This window comes from Stegastes partitus, unplaced genomic scaffold, assembly GCF_000690725.1.
Source record: "Stegastes partitus isolate 25-593 unplaced genomic scaffold, Stegastes_partitus-1.0.2 Scaffold64, whole genome shotgun sequence".
NCBI classification, from domain to species: Eukaryota; Metazoa; Chordata; class Actinopteri; family Pomacentridae; genus Stegastes; species Stegastes partitus.
The window spans coordinates 365,699-388,482 of NW_007577795.1; the positions used below are offsets into that span (position 1 = coordinate 365,699).

Sequence of the window (22,784 nt, forward strand, 5' to 3'; positions counted from 1 at the left end):
CAGGTACTTGTACAACTTTGATATAGATCATGTACACTGCATATATGTTATAAACACTGCAGAGGACAACACGGATAATAAGCACTGGATAAACTGGCTTACAAAGTCTCCAGAGTCAAGTGTGCCCATATATGTAAACTCATTACAGACATTACCGGTAGTCACTGATATTTGGTGTAACCCTTGTCCCTGCAATATTTTGTGCAGGAATAAAGCTCTGGTGAAGAAATCACAAACACACAGAGTGACAGAGTCCTTAAGTATTCATACTCTTCCTCACGGTATGAATACAAAAGCAGTCCAGACGACGTGTGAACTGGACATTCAGTCAGACTCCGAGACAAGAGGATGCAGCACAAACAGCAACATCCAGCAGAACTATTACAGAACCAGACAAGTCAGAGGTGTCACTCAATTAAAACAACAGAAGTTGAAATAAACAGTTTGAGCTGCACATTGCACATAAAACAAGCAAAACTTCCATTTAGTCTGGAGGCATGACGTCCCTTCACTCCTCCTTTGTGGTGTGAGACTGAGAACATGCAATCTGTCAGCAGCTGTGGATTTACACCCTGCAGCCCACAACACAAACCTTCATCCCTCCGCTCTCTGTGGACCCAACTGTCACTGTCCTTGGTCCTAACACAGAAACCCGAGAGTGTCTCAACTCTTAAAAGGCGGTTTGTGCAAACTGCTGGTTTTGTGTTTTAACGTGGAGCTGAGAAAACCGTCAGGTCCACACCGGGAGGAAGGCACGTGGCCTGGCTTGTGTACGCGTCAGACACGCTGCCAGAAAGAGTAACGTCCTTATTTATAAAACCACTTTACAGAGTCACAGAGCACAGGATCTATGACTTTGGCATTTTAATGTTAATTAACTGGCTGCTGCTCTTAGTTCAGACAAAACCGGAACACCATTCAGTGAAAACCAGCACTGACGAACTTTTTTAGACATATATGGACAGTGTGTATTGGTGCAGGTAAACAGACTCCTGTGGCTTTTCAGGCAACGTTCTACTTATGTTAAAACCTGAGTCTATTTTTAGTTGCACCCTACATTATTGCCATAGTTCAAATTGTCCTAATGAAAATTCAACAAATCTTCTGCTGTTCGTAATCAGTCCATAATTAAAGATTCCTTGATTATCAGGGGTTCAGGCCCTTATATTTTAAAATTTAGACTTCTAAGAAATGCCTGATAATTCATCTTCTGTTTCTGAAAGTAATATTAAGAGCTGTTGATATCAGTATTTTAAACAGACACATGATCATTAATTTATTTTTCACCTAAAATTCTTCAATTCATCGTGATGTTTTTCTTCCGTATCACCATTGAACTGATGCATCGTGTCGTTAGTTTTTGGGTCCATTCGTTGGTCAGCTACAGGTTTAGAGAACAGCAGCTGCAGCAAAGTTCAAGTCATTTAAAAATAAATGCTTCCAAGTATGGGGGTGCTTTGAATTATCATTCAACAAAAAGTGTGGCTTGTTCACTGTACGAAGCTTTAATTTATTAAGTTTAATTTCTACGTTTATTTTAAAAGAAATAAACACAAGGTAAATGCACCACCAGAAAAGGCTAAAGTACATTTAGTGTTCGGTATTTATTAGTAGAGACAGCTTTTTGTATTATGTTTCTTGTCCTTGCAACTGCTAAATAAGCTCATTAAGCTCAAAACTAAAGCATTTTTGAAAGAAAATGTATTATTTAGATTAATCAACTAAACAGTGAAATAGACAATATATTAATCAATAGAAAACTATTCTTCAGTGGCAGTACCAGATTCAAGATTCAAGATAAGCTTTATCTAGTACTGCCACTGAAGAATAGTTTTCTATTGATTAATATATTGTCTATTTAACCGTCTAGTTTTGTTTAGAACAAACCTTGATTTATGCTGTTATTTAAACATGTTTTGCAGCAGCTTCACCTTACAGACTATTAAAAAGCTTCTGTCTTGATTTTCGGAGTCTATATTTGTTTGCTGGATGTAGATTCTGCCTCGTGTTGACTGCGTCTGCATTGTTCATTGTAACTGTGGTTATTTCATGCAAAAATGTTGCACTAATATATACATTTAAAGCTAATCCTGCTACATACATCTACTCAAAAAGTTTGAAAGTAGTTTGAGGCCTAAATGCTTGTTCAATCTTTTCATTTAAATGTTTAAAAATCACTCTAGGATTGGCAGCACCACCCTGTGAACCTTTTGATTTGTGTTCTCCTGGAAAGAGATGGATTGATTGTTGGACTGTGTGAGCTACCTTTAAGTCTGACCGAAATTTCAGTATTTTGGTGAGAAAATATAATCTGCATCCCTGTCAAGGGCTCTTTAATGCAGCTTGAATGAGTAATAATAAAACTATGCAAACTAAAAAGTATGCATGTAAGTGACCAAAAAGAAAATTTAATTTCTAATATATTATGAAAGTGATTCAATGATTTACATTTTTAAATTAAAGAAATATAGCAAAGCCTGGATACATGTCTAAGTTACAAATTAAACATAAATGTGATAGTAAACTTTCAGAATTAGACCAAATTATGTGCCGCATAGAAAGGAATTGAAATGAGAAATTCACATAATGCTAGGTTTTCACAAAGACAGACAGACACACACACACAGGCATACACACCCTTAAAAATAATTTCCTTTTGTCAGTTGGTCAAATTTTGCGATAAAACTTAATTTTGTAAACCAGAATGATTTGACTCTTGTACAACAGCTAGACCTCATTTATTCAGCTTGGCTCTAATGCAATGAATTGAATGAATTATTCCTGAAGTAGGTCTCAATCCTACCTCAAGGTTTCTTGATGACCTTTCTCTGACATCTTTCATTGGTAGCAAAAAGTTCATTACTGTTGTTTCCACACGGCAATGCCAACTTGGAGGGTCCTTGACCCAAAACACCTCAATCACTGCGGAAAATACAATAGTATATTCCAAAAGCTACAGAGATAATAAAATTATGTTTAATTGAAATTTTATTGGAATGCATGAATATGATCACACTCTGTACACATTTATTCAAAACTTATATTTTGCGGTCCTTGGAACTGTTTAATGGAAGGCTTGGTTTAACTTACCATGAGGTTATTAGGTGCAGGTCTCTCTTTGGGGTGCCGCCGCATACTGAGAAAATAGAAAAAAAAAAGATGTATAAGCAGTTTGTATCCAGTCACTATTCAAACTGTTTCTAAGTGCGCAAGAGATGTTTTTGTTGTAACTTTCATTTCAAGCATAATTTTCATTTAGAACTGAATATTCAAGAGAAGGCTTGAAACAAAACCCTTCATGCCATAGAAAATAGAAAGAGAAGGTTTAATACTCTTACAACACGGCGCCTTTATGTCAGACAGATTAGTGGATTTATGTGTGTGTTTCTCTGAGCGTCCTCCACATTGTGTATACATACATACGTGATCTATCAGAACGACCTACACTGGGGACTGTCTGCAGTTAGTCATCTAACTGGTTTATGTATTACAACGAAAGGGCCATGACTGCCTGAGAATAGTCCTCGGCCTGCACCACGGCCGGGCAGAACACCTCAGTCGGTCCTGAGAGAGAGGTGCCCTGTTTGAGTAAATACAGCAGCCATGGGGGATAAACAACAGCTGGCATCGTCGTCTAGCGAGTGCTTAACACACACGCACACACAGGGCTTGCATGTGGTTTGGGTGTGTATGTAGATGTTTGTCTAACTGTAAAGGTTACAAGAGGCTAATGAATCAGAAGCAAATGCAGAGTAAACATTGTATTTGTCCTGATGCATTAGATAAATCAATCATTCTTCATTTAGAAAAAGGAACTGCTATTTATTGAATATCATAGCGAATGGCTAATACAACCATAATGCATTAACACACACAGGCACATGCACTTTAATCCTCTCGTACGCCATTATACCTTTGATTCGCCTGTAATTTAGCTCATCTCTGTTAAATGCAGTTTGTGGTCTTTGTAATTGTGCGGTCTGGCTGTGTGGGGCCACAGATGGTTGATGGTTTTAAATATAATGAGGCAGTACAAAATACAGAATACTGACTCACCACTGAGTGACGAAGTGAACAAACTTCTCGCTGAACTGGCCGACGGGAAGAACTGGAGGATCCTGTCAAGAAGAACAAACCAATGTCAGACAGTAAATATCATATTTAACTACAATTATGATATTATCTCTGCACTGACTGTGGAATCCTGACACAATACATGGCTTTAAAGAAAAAAGTACATTAGGATGGCTCACATTAGTGAAAATATTTAAACAAATGAGGTTTGTCAAAAGAATGGTTTATACTTCAGAATATGTGCTGCACAATTTAACTGAAGGTCTTTGAGTAGCTACATTTTTTGGGCCATCTGAGATACAAGTCTGGAACTGTTGGAGAAACGTGGTAAAAATCTTTGATTAGAACAAAAGCCAAACTGGTGACTTGGAGGTCCAAAACTTTAAGATCAAATTTTCACAATACAACTTGTGCTATGAGCCACATCTCCAAAGCAAAAAAAATGAACAAAATATGACATGCAATGACAGAGAGTACGATGGCTGGCATGGCATATTGCAGGAGCCATTTTTGAATGAAAATTTTTGGGGAAAAAAGGGAAAGAAAACATGCGGTAAAATCTGACACAGATTGCAACTATGGCTGCATTAGATCTATCTCTCACAGTGTAATGAGAGAACATTTACAAAATGATAGCTGTTGCACACAAAACTTAGTTATTTTTGTTATATTTCTTCTGAAAATCAACCAAGAGGGCGACTCATGGTCTAGGATTTGAGAGGACTAAACCAATATGTCAGTAAATCCTTAACTAATCTGGACAAGTTCAAAACAAAACAAAGAAAAAAGTTTTGGTGCAACAGAGCTGAAAAATAACATTTGGTTATCTAGGTTGTGTCCATTACGACAGAAAAACATAGTAAAAAGTAGACAGACACATGGTTACCTCGAGGTTCCTATTGCTAACTGTGACTTCCATCCAGCAAACACACAACAACATAATAAACATACTAAAACAGCAAAATTGGAGAAGTAAATGGATCTTTTTCAACTGGAGCACTCAGGAGTGTTTGAATATGATCGAGCACCGTATTAATCAATATGTCATTATACGATTACTGACACAACCAATGTTCAAAGAGTACACGCTGCTAAACGAGCCTGAATTCGGTGTTAAGTTCAGAGTTAAGTACCTTTCTTGTGTAAAGACTTTAGTATCTGACCTCAAGGTTACACGCTGCACTCTTTATCCTCGGTACTCATGGTGGTATTAAGTGGTGATGGGCATTCAAACTGTAACGGACCTGTAACGGCTGCTGGTTGAAACAGCGTTAGTCTTGCTGGGGTCAACCAATCAACAAATCTGATAATTCAAAAGGTGAAAGTGCAAATGTAAGCCAAAGTGTTGTAGATTAAAGCTATTACGGCTTGGATTTTCTACGACAATGGCTGCACAAAGCCCAATGCAGAATGGAGCAGAAGAGCGTGAAAGATCACTGAGCAACGGCTACAACTTAACTATAACTTTTTTTAATATTGTAAATACTAATTCTTATTATAATTAAAGTGCAGCTTAAACGTAAAACGACACAGAATCCGCCACACTTTGGCCACAGGGGGACATAGGTGAAGGACTATAGGGCCCTGAGTTATTGCTATTTGAGCCGTTGGTTCCAGCCTGAAGCTCTTAAGAGTTGCAAGCGTGGTTAAGTGGTAACTCAACATCAGAAGGAAAGTCTGACATGAAATAATGAAGTCCAGTGATGCTTTTGAGCTGTCCAAGGAACAAAGAGCATTAAAAAAAAAGGAGCAAAAATAGCATCGAGTCTTGTGAATGATGAATCTTGAGCAGGATATATTGGAAAATGAGTGCTGGTTTTACACACTGCAGAGGGTGATAATGTTATTGTTTTGAATATAAATGTCATTAAGTAGATAAGTAGCAGTTGATTCTATGTCATTCTATGCCCGCACTGGCTTGGCAACGTGCAGAAACAATGGATGGTGTGTCAAGCCATTTTCAAGCAATGAATGCTGATTTTATCATTTCTATCATTTCTTTTTTAAAGAGTGGCAGATAAGACGGGGGACAAGAGAAGGGGGGCAACATGCAGCAATTCATGCTATGAATCAGAGTCAATCTGTGGCCACTGCAGGACTTCCAGCCCCTATTCGTGGGTCGGATGCTTAACCAGGTGGAGGCTACAGCCCTCTTTTTATATTCAGCTTCCGCTCCAGCTCCCATCAACCCTCTACAGGATAAAGCAGGTTGAGGGATATCTTTCATCACAGTAAAGTATAATCCTTCAGTTTATCGTAAAGCACACCTTCAACTTTTACATGGACAAAACTTGACTCATGTTGTTCTATGACTCAATGAAAAGGCTCTTCCATAACGAATTACTTCCCTACAAAAGGGCCATCTTAATAAAACAAGTGCTTTTTAATTTAGTTTTCAGTTTGTTAGAGGCCACGTGCACTACTTTGTTCCAACCTTTTGTCACGATGCAGCTCTATGAAGTCCACCAAAACGTTAGGCCTACTTCTAAATGTTTAACAGGATGGGAAATGGGCTCATGTATGCTTATTTACTTCATTTTCGTCTTTTCGTTACAGTTGTGGAGATACACACTGGAATACACGACGTTTTCAGAGTTTAGCTCGTGTCACAGGACGGCTGGTAACATCCATCATGTCAACAACAAGGCTTGGGAGGAAAAAAGCAGCTGTATGGACCCACTTTATTAACAATTTAATGCTGTAGAGAAACAAGTCAGTGTTTCGTGGTGTTGGGAGAAAGCTGCTACCAATCTGAACAGATGTCTAAAGATGCACTCGGACAAAGAAACCGGGGTAACAAAAGATGTTATGAGCTGTATTAAGCCATTTGAATGACGGCTAGATTTCTGACTGGCAGACATTCGTGTATGACATTTTTCTTGAAAAATATTCTCTTTTCTGTGGTTTTTCACTCCCTTACAGAAAGGAACTTTGTGTGAGAAACCTTTGTGCAGTTTGCCGCTGTGTGCCTATGCAGCATTTTTTTCCCCATGAATTCAGGTTTTTCCAATTATTTTTATTTTGGATTTGGCTGTATTGAGCTGAGGAAGATGCATGGGTTTAATACGGACTGCAAGCCTTGGATTATGTTAACATCTCATGTGATGTTTTCTGCTTTGTTTTTAGCTCAGAAATTCAAGTTCATTGTCACATACTTTGAAAAAGTACGAGAGCACATTCAAATGCACTGCAATGCATCTGCACTGGCTGGTTCTCTATCCTTAAAACTACACATGAAAAGTAATAAAAACAACAAGAGTGCATACAATGACAATAAAAAAAGCAACAATAAATATGAAAACCTAGAAAAGATACATCACTGTATGTAATATGTATATTGCATATTGTTCAGCATTCTAACTGCCTGGAGGTATGAACAGTTTTTAAGGTGGCCACTCTAATACTCAAAGCCCTCTATCTGCAGCTGGAGATGTAAAGAAGCCCTGGATTTTCACAGATTTAACCACACCAGTATAACACCAGTAAGAATGTGATGGTAGCCCAGTGCAAATTGGCCAGGGTGTCTGTTAACATCCCATATTTTTTAAGGGGTTGCAGAAACTATAGTCTTTGTTGGACCTTCTTATAACAAATCTAAATGCCTAAGAATCTCCCAATCACATTTAACCAGTTATAGACTTCCTAAAATCTATACTGATCTTCTTTCTTTTCTCAACATTCGGGAGAGGTTTTTGTTTTTTGTTTTTGTTCTGGCACCATATAGATAAGTACATGACCTTCTTTCTTATAAAGGTGTTTGCATTGTGTCATTGATCAGGTACTCGCTGTGGTGTCATCTGCAAATTTCCCTTTTCTGCTCATATGACAATTGGCATCACTGTCATGCAAACAGACGGTAGATTAACAAACTAAAGGAACAACCTTGTGGTGTTATTGTATTGACAAAAAAGGTAGATGAGTAACTGGTATCAGGAGGTTGTGTAACCGTTTACAGATGGACCAAATTCCCTGAGCTTTAACACCAGTTAGGATGGTACCACATTATGAAAGGCCGAACTGTATTCAACACAAACAACATCTCACAAAGGCTTTTTCACCTTGAAGATGAAAAACTGGACACACAACCAATACAGCAGCTAATGTTTAAAGAATGAATTGGGAACTTTATAGTTATTAAATTTAACTTACTAGATTATTTTTTACTCTATTTGAATAAAAAAGTATCATTATCTTTACATATGTTTGCTGTTACATGAAAGGAAAATGTACTTAGGTGTTGAAAAATGTTAAATATGTTTTAAGTCTTGGTTTACAGATTTCCCTATTTTTTTGTTAAATTAGAGATAACTAGAAAAATCACTGAAAAAAGTATTAACGTACATGTTAATCATAAAAAAACAGACAAAAAGTGTGAGAATGTCTACATATAATCTGTATTTTTACAAAAGGTAATTTGTCATTTTAACACACTAAAAGCACCCTAAAAACATCTATTTATTTGTTTATTTTTAATCATGCAAGACTATACAACATACATAAAGCCTCTTAAAGCTAGAACCAAAGTAACAAAAATTTGACTACAATGTCTACGCTTCTCTTTAACTAAAAATGAGACGACAGAAACAATAGACATGAAGTTCACCAAATGTGACTAAGACTCAGGTGGACATTTCCTCTCAGGACAAAAACTGAATGTAAATTGCTGCCAAATGAACAATAGTACGATGTGTGTGTGTGTGTGTGTGTGTGTGTGTGTGTGTGTGTGTGTGTGTGTGTCAGGCTTGCTACACATAGTCAATGGAGGATCTATGAACCATGTCATGTAGAACAGCTGACCCTCTATTACTGGCCCACACCTCATTACTCCATCCATTTTCCTTCTCTAACTCTGCTTCATTCACTGCCTTTGACTGTCGGCACGACAAGCTCTCAATATTTCTGCTTATTTTTACAGGTGACATCGTTAAGAGAGAAAGTCAACCCACTGCACAGATTATCATCTGTATTCTTTTTCTGTGTAACAATGCCAGTAAACACCCAGCAGAGAGTCAAGTAGGAACCAGTGTGTGAAATAAACAGGATTAGCTTTTTCCCTCTGGATTACTCCAACATCCATCTCCTGAGATAACGCAGAAATGTACAGTACTGCATCCTGACACAATGGACTGTGTTCAAGACAGCAAACAACAATGGCTACAATAATTGAACTAATTTAATCTGTCAACAAATTGTAGGTTTAAACCCAGACTAAACAAATGTGCACAATATCAACTGAATGTCAAACGATTCTAAACTGTGTCACCTTACAGCAGTTGCATCACTTTTAAGTAGAACAGCAGAGTACTTGCATTACCACTTTAAATTTACTGTATTAAACATGCAGGCCCCACAGTATAGAAAGGCAGTGCACCTTGGTTTGCTGAGATTCAAATCTTTCTTTTTTTTCTTCAATACTTCACACGTCCATCGTTATTTTTGATGACAGATTCAATCCTCCTCAGCTTGGAGGATACTAGTGCTGCTCAAATTTCTGGAGAGATGTTCTGCCATTGTTCAGAGACCATTATTTCCAGCTGCTCTTTGCTGGGGGGTTGTATTGCTCTGTGTTTCTCTTTAAAATACCCCAGAGATGTTCTACTGGATTCAAGTGAGGCGACACACTTGGAATATCCAAATGCATTCATGGCATCATCTATAAATGTAACTTCTGAAAACACCTTTTTCGCTCATGCAGCCCCAAAACCATCACACCCTCTCCTCTGCTTCACTGTTGGGACTATGGATTCACTGTGGTAGTCCTGGCCACATTCACACCAAAAATGCTGCACCCCATCTGAGCTGAACAACTTTGACCAAAGACCATGCTCCCAACACTCATCCGGCTTCTTCACATGTTTTTAGGCCAAATTTCATCTTGTTATTTGCCGAAGAGCAAGCAAGGCTTTTTTTCCTTCTTCCTGTCTGTTCTAAATTGTGCAAACCGCTGTCCATGGCGTCACTTTAGGAAGACAACTGCTTCAGCTCTGATTAGTGGTATTATAGGTCGTTCCATGCCTCCTAATTACTGTTGCAACTGTATTACAGCTAATTTTAGTTGGTTAGTAATCCGCTGGTATACTTTACCATCTTTTTTCAATCTAACAATCCAATTTGGGACGATACAAATTGGATTTTGGATTGAATTTCAAGATGTGTACATGCTTCTGTTGTACACTGTATATAAACAAATACATCAACTATTCAGAAATGCACAAAAAATGATAAAGCCTGGACTTCACACCAGGCATTTATTCAAATTCAAAGAATTAAATCTCTTTACATCTGAAGCCCTGCTGTGCCATTAAAAACACCTCTGGGCAGTGTTCGCCATTCCTTAATGCTCTGATCGGCAGCCTCCCGCAAAGCATGATGCATGAACCCATTTAAATTAACAAAGGAATGGGTTCCTTCTAATCTCACTGCACTTCACAGTTCTGCCGCCGCTTGGATGAGCAATATATCATTGCACATACACATGCACAAACACGCATGCACAAACAAATGCCCTTGAGCACTGCACACCACAAGCCTCAGTATACACTCCGTTCAGAGGGGGAGTACCAAATAATTTGCAACTACTATATTATGGTGCGCACACACACAAAAACAAGATCAATTAGACCCACTCTATGTACAGAGTGTTGACTACGCAGCTAATTTATGTGTTGTGTAGGCTAAATCTGAAGCAAAATCTCTGTCTGCACTTTCTACACATATCTGCATGCACATGCACCTTTCTGCAGACCAACACAAAAACACACACGTTTATGCATGTATTCATGTCTCCAGCTGAGAGGAACACCGCTGCAGCTTTGATGTGGCAGCAGGCGATGGCACAAAAGACAAGCAGGCTGATGAAAGTGGCTGGTCTGCGTGAATTATTCCTCTGGTTGTCAATGTGCTCCACTATGAGACAGAACACACACTACGAGGGTACAAGGGTACAAGTAAATATACATGTCATTGCCATGAAGCAATTATTAGGCAAAATTAGATCAGTAATTACAGGCTTGAAAATAAAGTGGGAGTTCTTTATTAGTGGAGCCACTTGCTATTCAACAAATAGAGGAGAGAGACACATTAATGAGGGAGGACAGCGGACAGATGGCAGGAACAACCACAGAGAACTTCTCATTTAAGACCCTGGCTGAACAGGGTGAGCATGTTTCTCCACCATACGCTAATACCAACTAACAACTTAAATGGAGGGTAGTTAAATTAGCTGAAATTAAGTACAAAGGGTACCGAGCAAGCAGCTTGCTTTGGCCTCAATAAAACTAAAGTCTTAAATCGCTGACATACATATAAGTACCGAAATGTGAGAGAGCGAGTCGTAAAAAACAAAACATCAGTGCTGTGTATCTGTAACAGAGCCCCATATTGCAGGACCATTATGAGGCCGAGGTGTTATGGTATTATTTGGTTTTCTTTAAATACTCAACCAAATAAACATTTTACTATTTTTTTTTTTAATCAAAGCAGACTCAAAGATTTTGTCTTCATCAGTCAAAGAGCGTTGTTGTCCTTAAACCAGATTTTACGTTTTGTGGACTTGCTTTGCAATAAAGACACATTCTACATGTGTCCATTAAATATAACTTTGAACTTTTTAGACTCCATCCCAGAAATATCTATTCAACTATTTTAATTCAAGTACCGTCTAACAAAGAATCCTGATAAACTTGGACTCAGTATCCAAAACAAGATCTTGCTTTTGAATTTTTAAAATGTAATTTCAAACAATATTACAAGAGGACAAGCAGAAGAGGACAGCCGCCATTGTGTTCGGAATGCTGGGCGAATCTGCATCGCTCGATTCTACAAGTGAAAAAATATGTTTTTGTAACTATTGGTGAACCTGCTTTTTACGTGTCAGTCTATCTGGTACGCAGTAGTGACATCTTTTTCTCTTCTTTGTTACATTTTTATCTATGTTGATGTCCTGATTTTCAAGGCCACTCTCTTTGCCACATGAAATTATTTCAGAATCTTTGTCAGACTGCTGTCACTCTGTGAAGCTATCGAGTTTCACACGAGTGAAAACTATAATCCTTTATGCTTTTCCTAATCTGTGTACATGCCAAATATTAAACTTAATGTTCATCTCTGTAATTACTCGGTCAGTATTTTGAGCCTGCCTTCCTCAGCCACACCTCGCTGTGTGTTTATGTGTGATTCAAAAAGAAAGAAATAATAATAAAAAAAAGACAGACTGCCACACTCCAGACCCACCACACACACACACACACACACACACCTCTAGCTACAATAATATTAATGATCCACTCTCGAGAGTGTATTACTCATTCAGCCATTAAAGCAACTTTCAAATCCCCTGTGGATAAGTCATACACAATATCAAAGCATCGCAACCGAACGAAATATTAAAAAACATTTGGATCACATCTACAGTATATACTAATGAGCAATATTTACAAAATGTCACAGAGTCAGATGTAATTTATCACACCTGCCACACTGTTGAAGTCAAGTGTGTCTACACCAATTAAAAATACCATACCATTAAATCAGCTACTCTATGGGATATGAGCTAGCTAGAGTGTTTTTATAAAATAAAGATAAAAGCCTTGAATAGGTTAGACGAGGCCCTGCACGAACAACAAACTACTCTAAGATAGATGTACTTCTCACAACAGGGCAGTCCTCAACCTTTACATTCTCTCCACGCGACTTCATCTTTCCAGAGAGAGCTTATCCTCTCATCTCCTCCTCCAAAGCACTGCATTAGCTGGGACAGTAAGGCGGTGCTGCCTCGCCAGGGACAACACAAAGTGTTCTCTCGCCTCCAGGGGAGACGGCAAAGGGCACGGGAAAAATAGTTTGAGTGATGGCTACGTCTAGCTGACTAATGAACAGTTCAGCCCAGGTCAATCCATTACAACCAAAAGCATTTAATTATTAATTACGGCCAATCTATAGGCAGTTAAGGACAAGTGACATTGTATGTTTAATGTGCGATATGGCCGGTGATGGAGGCATTTGAGGAGGGGGGAGGGCTGGTTTAGGCTGCAAAGTTGTTGAGGCATTTTGGTTATTAGTGTACGTCAGCAAAGAACTCAGGAGAAAAGGGAGAGAGGAGGGGAAGGTTGTGATTCCTGCTCATGATGAAAATGTGGGGAGTGTGAGCTACACAACAGCATGTCAGAGCATTAAGAAATAAAAAACTGCTCAGGTTAGGTTAGCTCATGTTGGGCTGCACTGTGCATTAGACTGTTTTTTTTGTTTTTCTAAGGATTCCAAATGATAAATTGTGTGCATGGAAAAAGAAAGAGGACACAACGGCATTTCAGAATCATATGTTATCAGTAGAAAGAAGGGTACTAAACACCAGATAGATATACTTCTGTAGTGTACCACTGCTCAGTCTATTTTTTATAACAACATCTGATCAAGTTTAGTTTTTTTTTTTGAAGTACAAAACTGCAAAATAATTGGAAAGCAGAAGACAATTAATGAAAGACTTTGAACATAACAGAAAAAATAAAGGACATCAGTTTTTACAGAGTGAATAGATCTGTTGGTTCAAGTGACATAATATTAAATTATGTATGCCATGTTTCTTGAGTATTGCCATTTAATTTGTTTTGCTTTGCATTTTTTTAAAAATATGTTTTATGTGATATGTATATTATGAAATCAAATAAAGCCATTATTCACTGTGCATTACAGTACATGTGTCATTATGAGTCCCTATAGTCTCACGTTCCTGTGAGTGTTACCACTAGAAAACAAACACCCAGTGCAGTAGGGAGAGAATTTCTGGTTAAACACTATTTTGTCTGCTTTGGTATTGGCTCAGTAATACACAGAATTCAGAGCTGTGCTTTGTGTTTGTGTGTTTGTGTCACTCATGACAGGTCCAACCTCTACAGTAATGTGCATGTGCATATGTGTGTTGCCTTAGGCAGTTGCGTAGGGTGAAGGGTTGAGTGAATGGGGAGCAAAGCCGCCTGAGTGGTTTGCTTCATTAGGAAACAAAATATAAGCTTTCCGGGCCATTAGGACTGACTTTAGATGCAAAAGCACATAAGACGACGACTCACCTCATCAACGATGCATTGCAGTAACTGGAGAGGCTGAAAGAGGAGAGGCACAGGGAGATGAAGAAAAAAAAACACGTTAGCCTACACGGAATTTCTTGGCAATAGGGAAAATCAATAGTGTGATAAAAAAAGCATCTACCTAGATTAATCAAATGCAGCGAGTTCAGGCAAAGCCACTCTTCAGCTCCTGAATGTTTTTATTACTCCATAATGGCACCTAATGTAATACCAGCAGTTTAAGCATGATCTAATATTTTGCTGCAAAAATGCAATTGAGTGTGTTTTTTTTTTTTCAAATGAGAGAGTCAACCAAGAGTAACAAACTATAGAGTGGGAGACCTCTAGCTTTCGCTCCTCCTTTTCTACTGCAATAAAACTTACCATTAAAGATCCTTGGTTTTTCTGAATCTGTAGGGCAAGACAGAGAAGAAGAGACGAGGCAATATGTAATTAGCGTGTCATAATCAAGACGATGCACTTGGACACATTATGATCACTAGGAGAAAATTATTGCTTTCCTGTTGGCAATTTGTGAGTATGTGTTAACACCATTTACATAATGAAAACACACAAATGTTAATGGCCTTGCACTCATTTGCGGAGAACGGGGGTAAAAGATCCAGTAATGCTAATTTTCAGAGCAGCACTTTATTCCTGCCCTCCAGGTTATCTAGATGTGCTGGGAAGTAGAATAACTGTTACAAAAACAGTATTGAAGAGGCTTTGTAATGAGCGTGCTCAGTGTGTCTGATTCACAGGTGCAACAAGGATATTAGGACATGGTAAGCTACCTAAATACATAATGACAACAGGGTAATAGCTATCACTTTTTGGAATAGGCAAAAGGGTAAGCTGAGAGCAGATCTTCAAAGGTGGGGAAATACTATCCCAGATGTGCTGAACTGAAATTAAACAGAAAAAAAAATACATTTAAGATACTTGATATGTTATTGACTTGCTACGTTTGTTTTCTAGAGTTTCAATAAAGACATATGAAAGGCCTGTGTTCCTAAAAACGAGCAACTTCTCATGTGGAAGCCTCGTCTTAAAACATATGACACGGCAGTGAATCTATGGAGAGCACCTTGTTTTTCTATTTCAAACCCCCAGAGCTGAATTCATCAGGCTGGCCCGTTTTTTAATTTCTAAAAACCTAAATGTATAACTTTATCACAACAACTAAATGATACAAGGCTTGAAACCCCGGCTCAGCTAAATGTCTAATAATGTTTGGTGAATAAATTGCTCATTTCTCCAGGTCTTTTGACAGTGCATTAGAGCACTTATTGATTCACTCAATTAAATACAGGTTTTCACACTCTGTAAATACCAAGAGACTCCTAAACTGCCTCTATATCCAGTTTTGCCTGATTCAGACACATTAAAGGCAACTATGGAAAACTAATTTGTTCAGAAATAATTACTAGAACAAAATTGCGTGTTGCTCCAGGGGTTGAAATTGGATAGTGGGAGACTAACTTATTCAAGCATAATTGAGCACTTATTCTTCTTGTACTGGGTAGCTTGACCACATATCAAAAAGCTTTAATAATCCCTCCCTATCTTTCCCTCTTAACTGAATCTCTCATTACTGTGTGCTGATTATCTGATAGATATATCATCATGTGCATGTTTATCCTGAGGGTAAGCATTGTTTAATGTATTATTTAGGGTTAGGAAAACAAGACATTTCTTTAGTTTTTCTTCTGATGCCTGATCTTAGAAACACATGCACGATGTATGAAAGTGTGTTTGTACATCACTAAATGGCGAATGCAGCTGAGAACATCACAGCTTTTTGTGTCTTTGAGCTGGAGAGCCGCTCAAGTTCTTCAGCTTTTCTTATTTCACAACGGGCTCAGCATGAAAACAAGAAGTCACAAAATCTTTTTTTTTCTGTCCCGATTTTTGTCCCTTTCAAAAGCAACTCAATAAGCAATTCTAAAAGATCAGATGGCAGTTTGCCTCCTTAAAAATTTCAAAGATACTTCTTGAAGGGAAAGAATCAGAAAATTCAACAAGTCTCCCTTTTTGATAACCCTCCTCCCCACCATCAGTTTCAAAGGTGTGATTATGGGTAAAGGGCAGCTACACAACGTCTCCATGGAGATACAACTATTACAAGAGGGAAAACGGTAAGAGGTCCTCATCTCTGTTCTTGTCTTTATTGTTAGGTTAACAACAAGTAAGCTGCTGCATTATTCTGAGATGTGCTACCCTGAAATTATAGGCTGTTAAAAATCATGTAACAACGCTAGCTCCTCTCTGATCTCCTTTAAACTGACAACCTTTTATCCTTAGCCACAAGGATACGACTCAAATTAGACTCACTCAGTGGTAAATTTAGATTAGCACCACCGTATTGATTAGAGAAAGCTCTATTGAGTTAAAATATTACACCTTTAAAATATGTTATCGTTCATCAGCTGTACACTGAACACTGTGCATTATTCAGAATGTTTGGGTAACAATGATTAGCATGATAATAAATCGTGACAGATGTAGTGTAGCTTTACATACTTAAGATTGAGAAGGAAGGGCCAATATTTTATTCATGTGGCTTGTAGGGTAATCTAAAGCCTAACAGTGACGCCTAATGCACTGAAATAAAATGTTAACCATTCTCTTACAGGAGGACATGTGATCAAACAAAGTATGAAGGAGGTTGGAGTTTGCTGTTGGCTGTTGAAAAATTACAGCAAACATTGTTTACAAGACACGTACAGTACACAGTAGCAAAAGATGCCGTTTTCTTTCCATTTCATTTGAGAGGGGAAAAAAAAGTACCGAAGGGAAATCATCTACACTGTTTGATGAATGCAGCGATGTGTAATGGAAGTTCCTGGAAGAGACGCGCGATAGCCTGACACAGTATTTCATCCAGAGATTCATTCAAATTTGAGAAAATATGACAAAATGAAGAGAAACAAAAACAACCATAGACCAAGCAAAAAGACAACAAATCAATCAGAAACAATAGTGCTGGCGGCTGTATACACATCACATCAGGTCTGGTGTCTTCAAAGACTTTCAGAGCGAGCCGTGCAAAACTCCATTAACTCCTGACAAAGAATGCAAATGAATCCCGACATGTGGTGAAGTGGAATTAAAGAGACCATCTCTAATCATGAGAAACACGAGGTGATGACTCTACTGTGCGCGCTTGCACACACACAAAAGGATGATTGAGAGATAATGCACCAACTAAACAACATACAAAAATAAAAGCAAGTGGAAGCACACATACTTCCTCAGAATTTTAAAGTGTGAACAACACACTGTTAAAATTAGCTTCTCTCAGAAGTGCACATCATGTACATCCCAAAGCCAAATTTTTCCAACTTTAGGAACTCATCCTGTGTCTTCTACCAGTCTACAGGACAAATCCAGATGCCACAGATTCACTCCCAATCTCTCTCTCTCTTTTATCTTCTCCAACTTCTGCCTCAGCCTGTACTAAAATGTTCTCTGTGAAGTGTAGCAGGGGGTTTTGCACAGACAGCTGTGCCAGCGTCTGCAAAAATGACAGCTTAGGCCCGAGGACTTTGGCTGGCTGCGCCTGACGAGCTGGATCCGAGCGCTCTCGCCACACTGCTCTGCTACAGCCTGCAGGTGAACTGTCTGCAGTGCCATATGGAGATAGGAAGAAAATTAACACCGATATGAAGAAATCTGCGTGACGGCCTAAACTACAAACTGAAAGGTGTTTCTGATATTTTGTCCATCCTTTTTCCATCAATTAATACACTAACAATTAACAGGAAAGCTCAATAAAATGAAGGAGGGAACAGCAATCTAAAATCAGACACGCCTGAGGCTGTAGGCAAACACACTCTCCACACATGTAGTCAAACAGATTGGTCATTGTGTGACAAGTACATCACTATACAATCTAAGTGCTGTATAAACACACTTTGCATTTACTTTGCGTGACAACCTACGAGTAACAATCAACAGAAAGTAAATTCAGAGCGAGATACTGACTGCAATCTGTCCCATAGGTAGTGGTTACCATGGAAGCATGCAACAAGGTGCAGCAACAGCACATGTGGGTTTATATCAGCACATAACGGAAGACATCTACAGAATAACATCTTCAAATGGAGGTAATGGACAACAGCATCCAAATCACCAATAATCTAAAAGTAAACATGCACGTGTACTTAGATTTTAAAAGCCTCATGAGACATCCGGCTCCAACATTTTAGGAACAATAATTAGCATATCTAAAAACAAGCAGTCATTGAGGGAAACCCTGCACAGATCCTGCAGTAGTTACAACGCACTCTGTTTAATCAATGACAGTGAAGTATCATTTGACTGATGGATCAGTCCAACTGCTGCATGCATGGAGCTGAGAGGAAAATCATGAAACATGCCATTATGCAGACTGCTTTGAAGACCAAAAATCTCAATTGTTTATAGTATAGTTTAGGTTTTCCAAACACAGTTTTCACACAATCCCAATCAGATTTTAAGAAACCAACTCTTTCAAACTAAAATCTGTCCTCCTTCTCATTTTGTAAAGGAGGGCAGCCAGGAGGTAACTTGAGGTAACCAGATTCAGATTGCTCAGCTAGGGATTAGTGAGATAAACCCATCTTAAAGGGCTAATTAATACTTGATGGGATTGGGAAGCCACTTCTGTGGTCGGCAATTACATTTGAGCAGGATTTTAACTTAGTGTAATGGGGGAACCTAAAGAAGAGATGTATACATTTTGAGTTCTATTTCAACAACTTATTTGGATCAAGCTAGAGAAGAGGAAATAGAATTTCCAAGTTAGCAGACATATTAGTTTCATTCATAATTGTAACCGACACCCGCCATAAGAATACCAGAAGAAAATTCAAATAGGTTTACAAATATATCTACAATGTGGTAGAACAAAGAAAGCCTGTGTATTTTTTTGTTATCTTATTAAATCGTGTTTTCAAAATCTGATTCAAACATTACATAATCAGAAAATCTACTAAACCAGCTATAATATCTGCAGAGCGGACACTGTGGTTTATCAAGAACACTGTTACTATAAACTTATCCTAATAAAGCAACAGGAAATCATCTCAGCAAAAATCATTTCTGGCAAAACCGCTCCTATCAAAACATTCCACCTTTTAAGGTATTAATCAATCACATAATAATACTAATATGCTTTAAATACTAATGGAATAGAACATTAAAAAACACTTACCTGTGGATAGGGGAACATTCCAAGTGCCAGCTGTATCGAGAAGAAAATAAAAATCAGTGCAACAGTAGACCGCGGACAATTTGTTTTATTCCATCAAACTAGCAGGTGATGTGAGTGTATGTGACTTGCAAATATCAGTCAGTGACAACAAAACGCGAGATTATAAGCTTCACAAAAGTAAGATTTCTTATATGGCCACTGAACTGGATTGCAACGGACATCAAAGGATGACAATATATTCACCTCTTGTATATATGTATGTAACGTACACTTTGCCACCTCCAGTGTCTTTACAGCACAGAGTGTCGTACTGGAGGAAAACAATGCTGAAGCTACTGCAGCGTGCAGAACTTGAGACTTTCAGTCTTTGAGGTGAGCTTACTGGCCACCTGCTGATAACACTTCCTCATCAAACAACATCAGCTATTAGTTAATAACCCCTCCCAATTACCACCTGCAGAGAACAAAATAGAAGGATAAGGAGGAGGAGGACCGGATTGTGGGGCATTTGTATGTAATGTGTGCATGTGTGCGTGCGTGTGTGTGTGTGTGTGTTATTTTCGCTGGGGGGTTGGGTGACAGCTCTCCCTGACATTTGGCAATTCACTTGGGGTGGGCATTTTTCATCTTGGTCAAGGGCAGCTTATTGGTAACATTACGTTATTAAAACGTCAAAATGCTCACCTCTTTCCTTGAACATAAATAGACCAACTAGTAGGGTAAAGATCAATCCAAACTGAGTGGGACTGCAAGCCATTTAATTTAGCTTAATGCACGCATCTACAGCTACAAACAAAGAGACCAGGGCCAGAGGATCCACTGCTATTAAACTTTATCTTTATCACACAGAGATCACGTCAATAATTCTGACACGGCTCCAACACTGTGAACTCATCCATTATTGTTATAACTGTAATGATATTAAACATTATTGACAAACAAAAATGAGGCAGGAGCCCAAATCGTTTGTTGTACTGCAGAGGGAGAGCTGGAGACTGAAACAGATGGCGAATCAATAGTGTCAGTGGGACAACAGACCAGGGAAGTGTAATACTGAAATGAAAATGTTATTTGAAGACGCAGGGTGTCAGTCAAGCACTTGATCAATGCTATGTAGGAAGACGAACAAAGACACCGACACACACAGTCAATGAGCAACAAGCGGCCTTAACGCACACAATGAGAGCCATTAGATTTGAATTACGCCACATCTCAATGTGCAATTAATAAATAAATTGACCACCTTTGGCAGTGTTATAGTTCCTCTGCATAAATTTCCCACATTCCTCTCTGAGTACAAATACCATTCATTAAAGCTATTTTAAATCGTTATACCTCCATGAAAGAGATTCCCACACTCCAGACATCCGCATGGATTCCATACTGTTCCCCTGATATCCTCTCAGGCTGTGGAGCAAAAACACATGACTGTTAGCGACAAAGTTAGCTAGTTTCTTCACTAATAAAACGGTATAAATGTTTTTAAACCGAGACTGAACTTAAGGCTTAACACTCACCGCCATGTATGCATTGGTTCCCACATATGTTTTGGCAATAGAATTCACCAACTGCAAAAAAAATTAATTAATAGTGTTGAGACAGATATCATCCTGCAAATAAATCAATAAGGTTTTATATCAGGGAATAAAAAAACAAGCAAATGGCTGGATCTATCTTACATTATCTAAATCTATTGACATGTCAGGTTGATATTCCGGTTTGCACTCAACCCTCACACAAGGGAACAGGAGTAAGACAAGGAGACGTTAGTGAGTCTGTGTGAGATTGTGTGATTGTGTGTGATTGTGTGTGTGTGTGTGTGTGTGTGTGTGTGTGTGTGTGGAGATACAATAGCACATGCCATCAATGACAGGACTGTGATAATGAGTGTCTGTTCCCTTGTGACTGTTTTTTTTTTGTGTTGTTGTTTTTTTTGAGCATGCCCTAAAGAGTGTGAAAGACGGAGGAAGAGAGACAAACAGAAAAACATACAGACAGAGGACAAGCCAGTGCTGCACACTGAGGATGTAAAAATTCACCTTGGAGATGCCAAGTAAGTGGAGGTTAAAAATGAATAACAATTTGCCACAGAATAGATGGTGTATGTGTGTTGAAAAGGGAGACAAGAGTCCTCGGGGTTGATGTTTTGGGGAATGGTGAAGGTCTGTCCCTGATGATTACATTACAAAACACACACTGGCGCACACACACACACATTCACACACACAATGACTAGGCTATTGTCTGCCACCCACGCTTTACCCCAATCTACTGAATACATATCAATGAGGCTTGGCGTTGTGTGTACGTGTGTGTGCGTGTGTGTGTGGGTCATAATTATAACAAGTGATTTTTTTTGGAGGCTACAGAACAATGGAGGTGCTGGGGGGGGTTAATGTGAGAGGAACACCCTTGGGACAGCACTGATGTCTTGAGTTGGAAATGAATGCAATGATTGACAAGCTGACCATATGCATGCACAAATGCATGGCGACTGCACAGGACACGTGGCTACAGACAAACTGTTTTTCGCTTCTTCTCTCTCTCTCTCTCTATCTCACCCACGCTCTCGCAAACAAATCAGCGTACCTGCGTGCTGACACCAAAGTCACAGAGCTTGACTTGTCCTCGGGTGTTCACCAGCATATTGGAAGGCTTGACATCTGTGGAGACAAACTGCTTGATAGAACTGCAACATCAGCACTCTGCAGCTTGTCTTTATCAACTCTGCTGCTTGATTTTTTTTTTTTAATAACACAGAGCCCACGCACTACCTTACTCACCTCTGTGAAGTATCTTCAGGCTCCACAGATATGTCAGGCCTTTGACTACCTACAGACACAATGAAGAGAAAAAAATGTATACTGTTTAACAAGATTTAACATTTAACCAGCACATCTGGCAGAATATGTACCTGGTGTTCATGTAAAGTAGCTATTACCACTTTTACCTTGTGAGCATTAACACCCTTGAAGTTAATACGGAATTTAGACAAAATGAGACTTTGCCTCTTATGTCATAACTCCATCCTCAAACACTTTTTTTTTTTTATCATAATGAAGGCCACATTTCACATTTCAACTGCTTTTCAACCACTCTGCGGCTATTTATGAAACGGACGAGTTGTCTGTGGGGAAAAAACACAAATTTGACCAATACATGCTGAACAGCTATGTGTGGAAAAATCACAATGAACCCATTTACACATTAAAAACAGGCTTTTATGAACTGGCGGTCGCTGTAGTGGCCAGTAAGCTCCTTAGAGGAAATAGGGTGGGGTTAGACAAGATTCATCCTGAAATGTTGAAAGCTTTGGATACTACTGTGCTGTCATGGTTCACACATCTCTACTGCTGCGCTGATGTTGTCCGTGACTGATCCACAGTCAGGCAGACAGTGGTGCTGCCTGAGGACCACAGGATAGTTCACACTGGTCTGATAACATTCTGTGC

The 22,784-nt window shown here is 38.8% G+C and overlaps 1 protein-coding gene across 1 annotated transcript in view; it reads right to left on the reverse strand.

The window, feature by feature from the left end:
* Window positions 1-22,784, reverse strand: part of map2k5 (mitogen-activated protein kinase kinase 5) — a 67,060-nt gene that overhangs the window by 15,114 nt on the left and 29,162 nt on the right. The window contains exons 13-21 of the mRNA XM_008276050.1: window positions 22,116-22,164; window positions 21,922-21,995; window positions 20,850-20,900; window positions 20,668-20,739; window positions 19,333-19,362; window positions 14,520-14,546; window positions 14,139-14,171; window positions 4,057-4,118; window positions 3,091-3,136 (exon numbers count right to left, since the gene is read on the reverse strand). Of these exons, the coding sequence (XP_008274272.1) occupies window positions 3,091-3,136; window positions 4,057-4,118; window positions 14,139-14,171; window positions 14,520-14,546; window positions 19,333-19,362; window positions 20,668-20,739; window positions 20,850-20,900; window positions 21,922-21,995; window positions 22,116-22,164 (444 nt within the window). The remainder of the gene's footprint in view (window positions 1-3,090; window positions 3,137-4,056; window positions 4,119-14,138; window positions 14,172-14,519; window positions 14,547-19,332; window positions 19,363-20,667; window positions 20,740-20,849; window positions 20,901-21,921; window positions 21,996-22,115; window positions 22,165-22,784) is intronic.